We start from the raw sequence: 14,886 nt of genomic DNA, 5'->3' as shown, positions 1-14,886 counted from the left end.
TTTAATGTTACAAAAAATTAAAGAAATTAATATTAAACTGAATACAATCAACCCCGGATAAATGCATACCAATAAAGCAAGGTGGATTTAGAAACAGCCATGGAAATGGATGTATATAGAGGCTATAGAGCAAGACTTAGCGCTCATTGCAATAATCGAGACATGATTTCAGAGGAAGCAGGAGATATTTGTTATGTTTATTTAACTAATCTACCGCATACAATTCTGTCTGAAGAAAGAGGTTTGTGCAGAAGTTTATTAATGTACCTAATTCCTTGCGAGAAAATGAACTATTAACAATAACAATATATGCTAGTAAACCGCGGGTTCAAAGTACCTATTCAAGGATGCTAGAAAAAATAGATTGCGCTCGGTGAATATTGATATACTTATACCATATATCTACCACAGAGATCAATGCTATCTCTAGCAACAGCCAACAACTGAAATTTACGGTTTTAGTAATAAATAATAATAATAAAGAAAAAAGAGAATTATATACATTTACAAATGATTTAAGCAAATTTCAAAATGTATTTTAAAATAATATATAATGGATTATATGTACATATTATTGTAGGTACATAGAATGCAAATTCTATTTAAATATTCATGTACCTATTGATGTAAGATGTAATAACTAATAACGATTTAATTAATTTGAAATTATATTTTATTATTTTTAAATTTGTATAACAGAACATTTTTAAGTAATAAAATATACTAAATAGTTAGTATTTTTTTAAGTCTGTAAATTTTTAGTGTATATATGTGTAATTAACAAATGGTGTATTGTCTGTAATTTAAAAGAAAATAATTACAAAATCTATATGAAAAATAATTTTTTTAAATGTTCAGGATTATTGATATTGAAAATGTACAGCTCTAGATAGTAGGTACAATTAACACGGTTAATAGTGGTTACCGGTACTTTCAAATATTGCACCACCAAAAATTAAAAAGAAAGAATGAAACATTAGTAAAACTATATTATTAAGACTGATACATACTAGAACTAAATCTTCACAAACAGGAATAACAGTCAGTTCGTGGGGCATGTTGAAGACAATTAGACAAATGTCTTATAAGTTATAAATTTATAATAGAAGGTTCGCTCTGGGAATAAATAATATAGGTATTAATAAAGTTACAAAGGAAGCAATTGAGTGGAAAAAGACCTTGGATATAGAAATTTTAATTTAACTGCATTCTATATTTCTATATATATAATGTATTATTATAAATCTTACATATAATTTTATTTATAACTTTTATGAATGCTACTGTGTTAGTGTTACTATTTGCCACACGGAATAATAATATTAAATGTGTATGTAAGAAGTTAAATTTTCTAATTATTTATATAGGTAGCAATGTGTCATTGTATATATTTGTATCACAATAAGTATGAAAACTATAATGCAATTTACATAATAAATGATATCTTAATAAACTATGCTCGTTTTTTCATGACAAAATAAACATTTTGTTGAATTTTCAAGTATCGGTTTTCAGTTATTCGTTTTTGAGTTACATATTATATCAAAAAAAAAAAAAAAAAAAAATCGAAAAGTTTGAAGAAATACGCAAAAAAGCTTAATTTCAATTAGATAATCACTCATCAGAATCGTTTTTCTTAACATCCGGTATTATTAATATTCTGTTTTTCTTATAGTTTTGTTTTTGTTCCATCGCGCTCACTAGAGCAGCGGAAATATAAGTAAGTCAATATAAATAATATATAATACTATACAATAGGTCATGTAATTTTCTTAATTGGACCATGCAATATACAGTCACACAAAACGGAACTGGGTATGATTTTTTTCAAAAGCTTTTAAGTAAGGTACATATTATGGCTTATTCTCTAACTTCTGTTAAAGCGATTTTCACACGATATTTCCTATCTGACACGTTTGTCGATATAGGCCATGGTACATTATATACCATAATATACCTCTGCTTATAGTGACTACATATTTTATTGTTATCCAAATACAATCTTAAACGTAACAACTACAGCAACAACAACCTGAACAACCGCTGAACAATGTATATTTAGTGCGCAACTGCGGACTATAATAATCATTATCTTAGTTATATCAATGTAGGTAGGTACATGATGTTATTCGAACGACAGCCCGATGCCCACCCCGTAGTTATCCACCGCGTGGTTTAGGAATGCGCTCAGCGACATGGCCATCCGATCGCCCAGCCGTTTCTCCCATAAGCTGCTGACGATGCCGTTCGTGTCGATGGCAGCCCGGAACACGGACGTGTCTGACAGGATGCGAAACGCCAACCGGGCAGTGACTATCGAATGGGCCGGATCCAAATCAACCGTGGTGCCTGTTTGTAGCCAATCGGTGCAATGGCGGTAGTACGCCAGCTTGGTTGCCCAGCTTGTCGTGCTTACTCTACCACTGACCAGGTAAGAGGGCCCTGCGTACTTGGCCACTAGGCTTGGCCGTAAATGAGACTCGTCGAGGCCGCACGAGGTGTCCCTTTTGAACGCCACATTTAAGCCCAACGACAGCCGATCTGTCACAGACTGTCAAAGTACAAAGACGAGGTAGGGATAGATGCAATACACGATAACCATGAAAATAGAATACAATTTATTATCAACTAGAGTCTAGAGGGATTGGAAATTTTTTTTATAACTTAACATGCAATTCACTACAGCTCATCCTAATATATTTTTGTTAACACGTACATTGAATTTAAAAAGTCAAACTGATTCGTATATAATTATAAAGGGAAAAACACTATAACTGAACTTAAATACAGTCAGTAAAAATAAAAATTTTAAAATAAAAAATAATATTTATATAACAAAAAATTGTTGACAGTTATATAAATACAATTTATTGAACTGGTATTAAATCATAACTTTAAAAAATTATATAATTTTGTAATATATATTTTTATATTGTACTCGTATAATATTTTAATGTTTTATTTTTTTTATTACACATTGATAATATTATACTCGCCTTTCCCTTTGTGGACAAAAATGTTTGACGATTAACATTAATTTCAATTAAAAGATAATAGGTATTTGCATGTCATTTAAGATAAATTATTTTGTTTATGTATTGTATTATAGTACTATAAGCTGGTGGAATTGATATCAAAACGGTAGAATCGATAAAATTCCTTGTATTATTTGAGACCCGCAAACACGTTTTAACCATAACAGTATGTATATTTTAATGCTTTTTTAATCATGTAATATATGTTTTTATACCAAATTTAAAAAAAAAATGATAAGTTTACTGTCTAAAAAGGTCGAAGCTTCCTTGTTTTTGCCAATATAGAGCAAATCAAAATTAAAAAAATGTTTTCATTATTCACTACTCGCACAGACGAGCCGTGGAACGAAAAATGTTCGTATACATTCAGCCCTTGAAAAAAGCTGTAGGTACAATGACTATAATCTATAATGTACATTAACCTAAGTCCTAAACATACATAATATTGCGATGTGTTAAGTTTACTTGCAAGATTTGGAAGGAACAGTGCCTAAACAGCGGGTCGATGGTTAAGGACAGCGTCCGGGTCGGAAACCAGTAGTCCAAGTTGACCAGAAACTTGACGGGATTAAGCCATCCGCACACCTGTCCGGCCAGGGACGCGTCCAGCCTGTTGCCGCCGGTCTCCAACCGGCCGATCGCTTCAAAGTTCCACTTGCCCGACTTGGGGTTCAAGTCGGTCATGGCGGACGCGTTGATGCCCCGCCACTCGGATATTTCGTACAAGGCCGACATCCACAGGCCGCTCGGTTTGGGGCCGTCCGTGTTGAGCTTGAACATCGTCGTGATCGGCCACCCCAGCATCGGTGTCTTGGACAGCAGGTGGAGCCGACAACCGGTGAACGGTACCGGCATCAAGCTGTCCACCGACCGGAATATGTCGCGCATCAGGCTCGTCGGCGGCGCGTGGGTCGCCTGGCAATCGTCTGCGTTGTCCACAGTCATGGCGATGGCGATGGCGTTCGCGTACGCCTGTTCGATATTGTGCTGAAATATTATTATACGAAGAACCGCGTGAACACGTCACGGGACGACGTCGCCGCTCTATATATCCTGCAAAACCGACCGGCCCGTGTTGCTGTCCCGACGGTCGTCGATGTACGGGGCACTGCTGTGGTGTCGAAATGTGCGTGCACTTCCGTCTACTACCGTTTATCGCATATACGTACGACGTCCATGCGCGTATACATAGTGTAAGTGTTTTTTTTTTTTTGTAATAAGGCGTGAACGGTAATAGTTTAACAGACTATAGTCGCCATAGTAGCGAACTGTACATCGTATTATGCGAATAATATGTACAATTTAAGTTTACAGGCGATTATACAGTGTACAGCGTTATACTTGTTATTATTTTTATTTTTTTTATTTTTTTATCAATGAATCCTTTGAAACAAAATTAATATTGTAAAACTATATTGAATTATAACATATTATTATATAGTTTAAATTATAATTTCGCGTTGTTAAGTAGAATGTATTATTACTAACTGTCTAACTATCATAATAATGATGAATAGGCAGTATAGGCACAATAACTAAAAAAAAAAAAAAACTATAAAAACCTTGTAGATTGAAGTTTAAATTACTTTTTCATTGAACTTACCTTATTTCTGTAGTAAAAATATCCCTACTATAGTATAATAATTAATAATAATATATGATTAATAATAATATATACTTTAATATCAGACAGTCTTCTCTCAGACTCGTTTTTCGTGGGCAATGATTTATAATTGAATTCAAACTCGACGCCTACTGTATAGCATTTCAGCACAGTGCATTCCCCAATTTTTTACAATAAAAAATACATGATCATAGCACAATTATTTTTCAAATCAACGCTTTTCGCGCGAATTTAACTCGTGTCTCATGCACCGAAGTGGAGGTAAATATGCGTGTCATGTGCACATGTGTATGACAAATCGGTTGTTTTTCCGTCCCAAATAACCAGGGTCCCATACTACTGCGTCACCGTTGCTGTATTCCTACAGAACCTACAGAACAAATACCCAACTGATGAACTGATACAATTACACAATACTGGCGGTCGAATAAAAGTCTACTACTCTACTGAAATAATAATTAAAATATATTCTACTATACCTACCTATAGTTTGTGACTATATAGTATATACAGTACATAGCACATACATTGATACATTACATCATAATTAATTATACATTTTCATATATCTACATTATACATACCTTAACAAATGATAAACAATAAAATTTACTTGATAAACTTTTTTTTAAATTAAATACAAACATAAACACACACTTGTCTTAAATATATATATATACATATAACATATTATATCACAATAAAAACCATCTAAATATAATATACATTATACATAATATAAATTTACTACCTAACGTATTATAATTTATAGGTATATTAAAATATGTGTGACCAACAAATAATAGTTAACATAAAATTCTAAAAATATAACTTCCTGAGCTATTTGAAGCTTTAAAATGTAATACAAAGTTCCTTATAAGTAATTGATATTGAAACCAAAAAATCTAAAAATATATAAGCATAATTCTTGTTTTATAGATATTTTAATTTCAAATTTATACAAAATTACATACCTATTTAAACTATGAATAATTATTAAATAATACATAACTATTATGTACTAGTTATTATTTACTTATAATTAAAAAAATAAATATTTTTTAGGATTTAGAACTTTTATATATAGGTATAATTATATTTTATACACAATACAACATTTTAAAATGCAGTGTTTTTAACAAAAATGTATTTAGCTTAGAAATATACATCCTAAAATATCCTGGTACCTACCTAAGTATTTGCATAAAATAAGTAAATTAGTTAAGTAATATTATATGGCTTATATTATAATTATTAAATTTATATTTGATACCTAACCTAAATACCTAATCAATTTTGACTGTGATATCTACCTATAATAATTTCTTAAATTGGCTATTTTATTGAATTAATTATACTCATAGATGATATTGTTCTCATGGGTACGATGGATATGCAATTCACACTTATTTAAAGATGACATATGAATAGTAGTCAAAAATACTTTTTAGTTTATAGAAAAATAAAAATAAAAAATATGTAGGTAGTAGACAATATTGATATTTATAAATTAATTATGTAACAAGAACCATGAAATTATATCCTTTTCAATAAACACGTCTTTATAAAAATTTGTTTGTAGGACATAACTTCCATTGCAATTAGTCGCAACACTACTAAACAATTCAGTATGATATGATAATTGATAGGTAATTTTAATTTTAATATTAAATATAATATATTAATATCAAAAATAATGATACAAAATTAAATCAAACTATATTTTTCAATATATATTATTACAGTGATTTCTGCTTAATGTGATCACATTGGTTCAGTTTATTTTGATTCTATTAACCGGTTGATTCCATACAACATTTTTTTTTTATTGATGAGTTTATATTTCTAAATGTATGTTTAAAATTAAATTAAAATAAAATAAAGAATTTATCTATTTTTGATTGTACTTGAGAATCTACTAATTTCATTTTCATATTAGCCTGAAATTAAAATCCATATTCAATTAAAATAATATATACATGATTTTTAATTATTTAAAATTAAATAAATAATAATGAATGTACATTGTACCATTTATACCAATAACTTTTGGAACAACTGAAAAGTATTGTCATCGCCATATTTTTGAATAGCTCCTTTTAACTTTTTCTAAACAATTCTTGTTTCTTTGAAGTGAAAGTTTGAAATACCATTAAAACGATAAGAATGTTCTTAAAAATAATTCAATTATCCGGTACTTGGTGATTCTAATAAAAGGTTAATTTAACATTAGTAACATAAGATCTGGTTTGGGATTTTCAATTTTAATTCCAATAAATGGTTGATTCTATAAACCAGTGATTACATTAAGCGGAACTCACTGTATATTGTACTTGTCTTGCTTTACAAAAAAGTGAAAAATAAAATATTTTCATTCAACATTATAGTGAAAATAATATTAAGTAGATTAAGTAGTGTTATGATTATGGTAGGTACCAATACATATAGATATAAATGATATAATACAACTAAAAGCATCTATTTATATATAATGTTTATAGCATACCTACCTTCATTAATTCATTATACATGTTTTATATTATTATATTATATAATTTCTTTAGGAATATTAATTCTTCTAATTCTTTAAAAAATATTTTGGTCATTTTTTACAACATAAATTTAGTTAGATGACCACAATTAATACATAACATCACCATAGCAAATTTCATTAAATTCTTCTTTTGACGTGTATAAATTAAAAACAAGTATAAAGTACATATTATTTAGAACTGATACATGGTCACATGAAATGGTGGCCTTAAAAAATGTATGTTAATGAATTAAAACTGGTCTCATATTCATATATCATACTTATAAAATTCCCTCAGTATAAAATTCTGAATGGAGCGAAAAAAAAAAACATTAATTTTTAATAAAATTACATTTTATTCTATTGCAAACTTAATATTAATTTGAGAATATATCATAACTTATATTATAAAAAGTTATAGTTATACTTTATTCTCAGACTAATTGTAATTTATGAGTAAACAACTGTTTAAAGGATTTCCGTCTACCTATATGACACAATATATCCATATCATTATATCAAACATTTCATATAATATTATCCTAGTTTAAGCTTAATTTTAAACTTTTAATTTATTCATAGTTAATAATGTTAAAAATATTGTATTAAACTGAATATAATCCTGGTTAAATGTTAATTAGGTACTATACCAAAAATATTGTTCTCACAAATATTGTTTTTAATTTATAAATTAGGTAAGTATTGGATATAAAATTGAAACATAGTTTTGATAATTCATTGTTATAACATTTTTTCTAAAAGAATAGGTATTTTGAATTTCAATAGAACACAGTTTCACATATCTTCACACTATTATCATGTATTATTTATATGATATATCACAAAAAAACCAACCGTGTAGTCAGAATAAAATAATCATTTAAATCATTATTATACCTATAAAGTAAGTATCTGTGGGCTATTTTTTACCGAGTTATTTTTACTATATTATTAGTAGATATTATAACATATATAGTATTTTTTTTACATAAAAAAAATGTCCATGTACATTGCTAATGTACTAAATAAGTTATACTTACATTTTCTTAAATAAATACCTGTATAATTATTTTAAAAACTAAAACCAATTTATCCATACATAGGTATTCAAGTGGAAGTATTACTATAAGTAGCCTTTTTAAAATTCTAAATAATATATAAATAAAACTATAATGTATAAATAAATGATCCTAAAATATAGTATATTATAATATATAGGTACATACAAATTATAAATATTACCCGTGCAATAATTGTTTATTAATACAGGAATCCCTCTCCTTTTAGATTGGATAGGATAAAAACATAATTCAAAAACTTCCACACCATCATCAATGCATCCGACCTACAACAGGTTCTACAACTTGGGAAACAAAACAAAAAATCAGCATTTAAGACTATGTCTACCGCAAGATCTTCTACTATCAGATGTTAGTGAAGATGAAAATGAGCATCAAATGTAAATTTTTACCACTAAAAATGCTCAATAAAAAATATTAACATATATAAATAATATCACTATACCACAAAAATATTGTAATTTATAATTAGAATTTGTATTTAAACTTGTAATAGTATGCAATATGCTGAAATAAAATGAATAATAATAATAATAATAAATTGCTTATTAATAGGTAATATAGGTATAATTATTGGTTTATATTAAAATACACTTTAATATAGAATATTTTTCTACAATTCCAATGATGAGCTAAGAATATCCGTCCTGAAAGATCAATATCATGCATACCTGTGGAAAATGAATTTATTTTAATGATATTTTCTCGTCAATAATATATACGAAATATTTTATTTAATGACAAATTCATAAAATAAACTTAAAATGATTGATAGAATAATTATACAACTAGTAGTTTAAATATTATATAAATATTATATTTTATGTTTCTTGTAAACTGTAGCCTAGTTCCAGTAATTCCACACTAGTCCACATTATACGTATTAATGTATTATATTATATTATTTATTATATTTGAATATCAAACTTTTAGCGCCAAATATATTTAGTATACAAGCGATCCGCATTCTTAACCGATAACTAGGTCCAGTGTAGGTAACCTCTTATCACCTTGAACACACGCTAAAATGTTGTTGTCAACAATACCTCATTTTTTAAGCAAATTATCGATTCGACGCTGCTTACTGCTTGGTAGTTGGTGTTTACTGTTTAGAAGTGAAAACTATCTATGTGCTTTTTGACTTTTCGTTGACGATACGTTCATTTTTATATTATTGTGTTAGCAGATGACTGCTGCTCGTTGATCATTTGTATCCGTGAAAAAAGCAAACAAATACTATAACTTACAAAATGGCAGCCAGACGGACAGGACTTCTGACCGAAGATTTATCGCACGTCGAGTTCGAGACCAGTGAAGATGTCGAAGTACTTACGACCTTCGATAATATGAAGCTTCGGGAAGACTTAGTTCGTGGAATATACTCGTACGGTAAGTAGCTTATTACCATTCATGGTCATTACGCCTTAACTCCGTCATGTAACGTTGTGGTTTCTTATTTATTGAATTATGCTCTTTTAGGTTTCGAACGTCCATCGGCTATTCAACAAAGAGCTATCAAGCCAATGATCAAAGGACGGGATGTTATTGCCCAGGCTCAATCAGGAACTGGTAAAACGGCTACATTCTCCATTGCTATGTTACAATCTATAGACAGTCAGTTAAGAGATACACAAGTGTTGTGTTTATCACCAACTAGAGAGCTCGCTGTACAAATTCAAAAGGTACGTTATAGGCTTTTTATATCAAAATATTTTATTTGTGCATACAGTGTTCTACTGTATAGGGTTTAACCTAATAATTTATAATTAAAATGTCGATATCAAAATTGACAAGTGGGACTAATATTCAAATTAAAATAGGATAATATACAATAAACCTATTATAAATTTGTACTTTCCTATTGAGACTACAATTATCATCGTGATTGCCATTCAAGATTATCGTAACTACCAAAATCTTGAAAATGACCACATGGTCAGAAGTTCAAAACTATTATTATTTTATTAGTTTTTCGTATACATTACATTTACTCGTTAGTTAAAAGTAGTTTTGCAGTCTCACTTTGATTTTACATGCATTTTCATATATTTTTTTTAGTGTATACAGTTAGGTAGATGTAAGAAATGCCAATGATTTGCTTGGAAGAGAATGCTTTTTTTTTATAGGTATGTACTATTAAGAATTTTGCATATTTATATTTTATAGAAAAGTAAACTATTTTTTCTTTTTATGCACGTGAAAAATTGTTTGATTTTGAATAAGAGCATATTTTCACATATTTCTTGAAAGAACAAGAAGTATAAATGCAAAATGCTCATGTATTTTTTACTTTGTTTTATGCATTAATGCATACATATCTAGAAAGATATAAAATAACCTAACTGAGTTTGTTATAGAGGATAAAACAAAGCATTTTAAAATATTATCTTTCAAATGTTGAATAATATATGTATTAATGCATAATATGTAATAATTATAAATATTATAATATTATATAGGAATTATGTTGTGGACTAATATTAAATGCAATAAGAGCAATTAATGTATGGATCTTATAATAATGTATTTTTTTGTATATGTATTTATAATTTATAATAAAAAAATACTTCAATCTTCAGTAGAACAATAGACATTTTTACACAAAATAAATTTTCTTCTTTTAGTGTTACTCAAAAACAAACAACCTTATATATTTGAAATTTTCATTAAATGTATTTATTAGCATTTTTATATACATTTCTATAAGTTATTCATACACTGATTTAAATATAAATAACCATAAGATGTTTTTATAAGTGTTTAAAGTTAAAATTTTGAAAAATTTATTACAATTGCAAAAATTTAAATATTATTTTTCAGTTACAAATTTTTAATATTCATACCTAATTATCTAAGATTTGAAAATATTATATATATGATTACTCATGAGTAGTCTATGCTAAAACAAAGAAATCTCGAGAAATGTATGAATTTGATTTTTTATTTTAAACATTGCATTTCAAATTTAGACAAAACTTGATATCCAAACAAAAAAAAATGATTTTAGTTTTTTATCATAATTTAAAAATATGTTTAGTGGGATTTGAAACTTTCACTTGTATTTTAAATATAATAATTTATTACATTTTATATACACAATGGCGTTTTCCAAATATTTTGATTAATTTTATGCTATTTTCTATTTATAGTTTATATCATATAATTAGTTAAATAAATTACTATAATAATCAACAGCTATTTATTTATATGATAATGGTAATAGGTTGACAGACAATCTTCACTCAGAATTAATGTTCTTCGGGTACAATAATTATCCATTTCAGTGACCCACTCAACAATTAATCTTTGATTATTGTTCTTAATAAATAATAATTTTATCTTAGAAATGTTTAATTGTTCTATTAATTTTTACGACATTACTGAAAAAAACTAGTTATTCGTTTTCTTAATTTAAAATTTAAAATAACACTTAATTTATTATAGGTAGTTCTGGCATTGGGTGATTATCTTAATGTTCAGTGCCACGCGTGCATTGGTGGTACTAACCTCGGAGAAGACTTAAGAAAATTGGATTTTGGACAACATATTGTTTCTGGTACTCCTGGACGTGTGTTTGGTATGTAATAAAGATTTTATTCTTGAACTCTTGTTAATATATTAAAATGTTTTTACAGATATGATAAGAAGAAAAGCATTGCGTACTCGTAATATTAAGACATTGGTGTTAGACGAAGCTGATGAAATGTTAAATAAAGGTTTTAAAGAACAAATATACGATGTTTATCGTTTCTTACCACCTGCTACTCAAGTACGATTATATTATCATAGAGCACAATAACCTAGTTGCTTATTTAGTATTCTTTTTTACCATCCAGATAATTTTAAGTTAACTATTTTTATTTTATAACTATGAAGTTATCATTACTTTAATTATATTTATTTTTTTGTCAAATTAAGTCCTACACTTCTAACTTTTAAAATTTTTTGTTACTAATAAAATATTTTTATAATTTTATTTATTTCATAGGTTATTCTAATATCAGCTACATTACCACATGAAATATTAGAAATGACTAACAAATTTATGACCGATCCAATAAGAATCTTAGTAAAACGGTTTGTAATACAATGATTGATCAAAAATATGTTAATTTAAGTTTTTAATCAATTATTGCATTATATAGTGATGAATTGACACTTGAAGGAATTAAACAGTTCTTTGTAGCTGTTGAACGTGAAGAATGGAAATTTGATACCTTATGTGACTTGTACGATACACTAACTATAACTCAAGCCGTTATTTTCTGCAGTACTAAGAGGAAGGTTAGTCATCAATCATTAAAATAAAACAAATCAGCAAATCATAATTAACCACTAACATTGAATTAAATTGCGTAGGTTGATTGGTTGACAGAAAAAATGAGAGAGTCAAATTTTACTGTAAGTTCAATGCATGGAGACATGCCACAAAAAGAAAGGGACGCTATCATGAAAGAATTTCGTGCTGGACAAACGTAAGTGTTTTAAGAAATATTATATTTTTGAGATTATTGATAACTTAAAACAATGAAGCTGTTGGACATTTTTTTAATTTATTGTTATTATGTATACACAGGCGAGTTTTGATTACAACAGATATTTGGGCTCGTGGAATTGATGTACAACAAGTCTCTTTGGTTATAAACTATGATTTGCCCAACAACCGTGAATTGTATATACACAGGTAATTTATTTTTGTTGTTAACTAAAAATATAAAATACAATTAATATTTATAATACAAATATTTTTACCAGTCGGGGCCGATTTAAGAAAAAATGCGCATCTAGGCAATGGTTTTACTTATACCCATATACCCTAAAATATTATTGTACTCTGCCCAATAATCTTTGATGTTTATAATCTCATATTATAAAAACCATTGTACCTATATATTATACAATATACAAATATCAAAATAGGTATTATAATATGTGAAATATACATAACCTAATTACAACACTTATAGAATAAGCTAGTTATACCATTTTGAAGTTTATTAATTATAAAAACAATTATAGTAAAAGGAATAATAGAATATCTAAAATAAGATAAATTATAATAGATCATTTATTTGTGTATGTTTGATAGTTTATTTTAAAAAATCAACTCGTAAACAATTTTATGAATTATGATTAATAATATAATATTGTATGACGTACTACTTATTAATTATTATAAACAAAAATATATCATATCACACACCTTCATAAAATAATGAATAACAACTACACACAAAACTGTACACAGTTGAACAATTAACGATGAACAAAGTAAAAATATAAATCTGTAAACGTAGATCTGCAGTATAGAAAACTATAATAATAATAATTATTATTATATGATATAATTATAAATTAATATAAATAAGTTAATAGTATAATATGATTTTTTAGTATATTTTTATTAAAATTCAATACAAAATATGTCAAAAAATAAAAATAAATAAAGGACTTGGCTTCAGATTCTGCTTGGTGCTCTTCAAAATTTAGCATTCTAGGCGATTGCCTATACTGCCTCTACGTTAATCCGATTCTGTTTCCAGTGTATTTCATCCCATACCATTTTTATAAAATTGTTCTATAACATATTTTTTATTAATATTATCTGTTAATTTTAGGATTGGCCGTTCTGGAAGATTTGGTCGCAAAGGTGTGGCAATAAATTTTGTTAAAAGTGATGACATAAGGATTTTACGTGATATTGAACAATATTACTCCACACAAATTGATGAAATGCCAATGAATGGTAAAGCTAACAAATAGTTTTTATATTATAGATTATGAAATATTTTCTAACATTATAGTAAAAAAAAAAAAAAAAACTATCAATTTATAATTTTATATACACTTTATATTTTTAGTTTTTATTTCTCATAAAAATAATATTAACTAAAGTATACATCAAAACTTTCTTTAATAAATATTATTTTAAATTTACACTAAAATATTATTTATATTTTTCAGTTGCTGATTTGATATGAAGACATGGAAAAAAATTAGCATTAGAACTTTTTCAATAACATTACAACTTTTATTATATTATAATTAAATATTCACTAATGAAAAATATTTTGTATTTTAATTTTTAGCACGTATTATAGTATCTACCTATTATATTGCTGATGTAAATTTTTCATAACTATAATTATAAGCATTGTAATATGTAATTATTTTGCATTGTTAAAACTTTTGCAGAAAAAAAATCTTTCACTGATTATTTGAGATAATAAAATGATTAAATATGATAAATATAAATATAATGATAATTATTTTCTTTGTTATCCTTATGAATAAGTATAAAAACGATCACATTGAATGGGAAAGAATAAGAAATAGAAGTAACTTAATAGTGATGAATTCATTACTCAATAAATCACTAACATATTTTTTTTAAGAATCAGAAGTTTAATAATATGTATAAGTCCTTTGATATTAAATATTTAAGTTAAAGAACTTCATATTTAATAACATTTTAGTTTAACAATTTATTTTGTAAGCAAATTTTTTCCTTCAGTTGTTAAAAAAAAATAATAACTAGCTGTAGAATGATATCAAAATTTAATATTAATATTTATAACATCATACTTTTTGACACTATCATAATAATTATACCAA

The 14,886-nt window shown here is 27.0% G+C and overlaps 2 protein-coding genes across 2 annotated transcripts; one reads left to right on the top strand and one right to left on the bottom strand.

Annotated features, from left to right (window-relative positions):
* Positions 1 to 2,125: 2,125 nt before the first annotated feature.
* On the bottom strand, positions 2,126 to 4,076 carry LOC132923703 (uncharacterized). The gene is made up of 2 exons (XM_060987640.1): positions 3,501 to 4,076; positions 2,126 to 2,551 (listed from the first exon to the last, which is right to left on the bottom strand). The coding sequence occupies exons 1-2, from the start codon at positions 3,978 to 3,980 to the stop codon at positions 2,126 to 2,128; spliced, it is 906 nt and encodes a 301-aa protein (XP_060843623.1). The 5' UTR covers positions 3,981 to 4,076.
* A 5,249-nt stretch (positions 4,077 to 9,325) lies between these two features.
* On the top strand, positions 9,326 to 14,531 carry LOC132926782 (eukaryotic initiation factor 4A-III). The gene is made up of 10 exons (XM_060991180.1): positions 9,326 to 9,660; positions 9,751 to 9,953; positions 11,716 to 11,848; positions 11,907 to 12,040; positions 12,260 to 12,348; positions 12,417 to 12,555; positions 12,631 to 12,746; positions 12,848 to 12,955; positions 13,890 to 14,017; positions 14,236 to 14,531. Exons 1-10 carry the CDS (start codon positions 9,522 to 9,524, stop codon positions 14,250 to 14,252), a joined length of 1,206 nt encoding a protein of 401 aa, XP_060847163.1. The 5' UTR covers positions 9,326 to 9,521; the 3' UTR covers positions 14,253 to 14,531.
* Positions 14,532 to 14,886: the final 355 nt, after the last annotated feature.

This window comes from Rhopalosiphum padi, chromosome 3 (assembly GCF_020882245.1).
Source record: "Rhopalosiphum padi isolate XX-2018 chromosome 3, ASM2088224v1, whole genome shotgun sequence".
Taxonomy (NCBI): Eukaryota; Metazoa; Arthropoda; class Insecta; order Hemiptera; family Aphididae; genus Rhopalosiphum; species Rhopalosiphum padi.
Note: the sequence above shows the minus strand (reverse complement) of the source record. Positions and strands in the feature narration are given on the sequence as shown.

What these genes read in the sequence shown, in the direction of transcription:
- LOC132923703 (XM_060987640.1), bottom strand. Translation starts at nt 3,980, where the DNA reads ATGACTGTGGACAACGCAGACGATTGCCAGGCGACCCACGCGCCGCCG. An exon ending in GTTCCTTCCAAATCTTGCAA is followed by an intron (nt 2,552 to 3,500) that starts GTAAACTTAACA and finishes GTACTTTGACAG; the next exon opens with TCTGTGACAGATCGGCTGTC.
- LOC132926782 (XM_060991180.1), top strand. Translation starts at nt 9,522, where the DNA reads ATGGCAGCCAGACGGACAGGACTTCTGACCGAAGATTTATCGCACGTC. An exon ending in TCGTGGAATATACTCGTACG is followed by an intron (nt 9,661 to 9,750) that starts GTAAGTAGCTTA and finishes ATGCTCTTTTAG; the next exon opens with GTTTCGAACGTCCATCGGCT. An exon ending in TCTGCAGTACTAAGAGGAAG is followed by an intron (nt 12,556 to 12,630) that starts GTTAGTCATCAA and finishes TAAATTGCGTAG; the next exon opens with GTTGATTGGTTGACAGAAAA.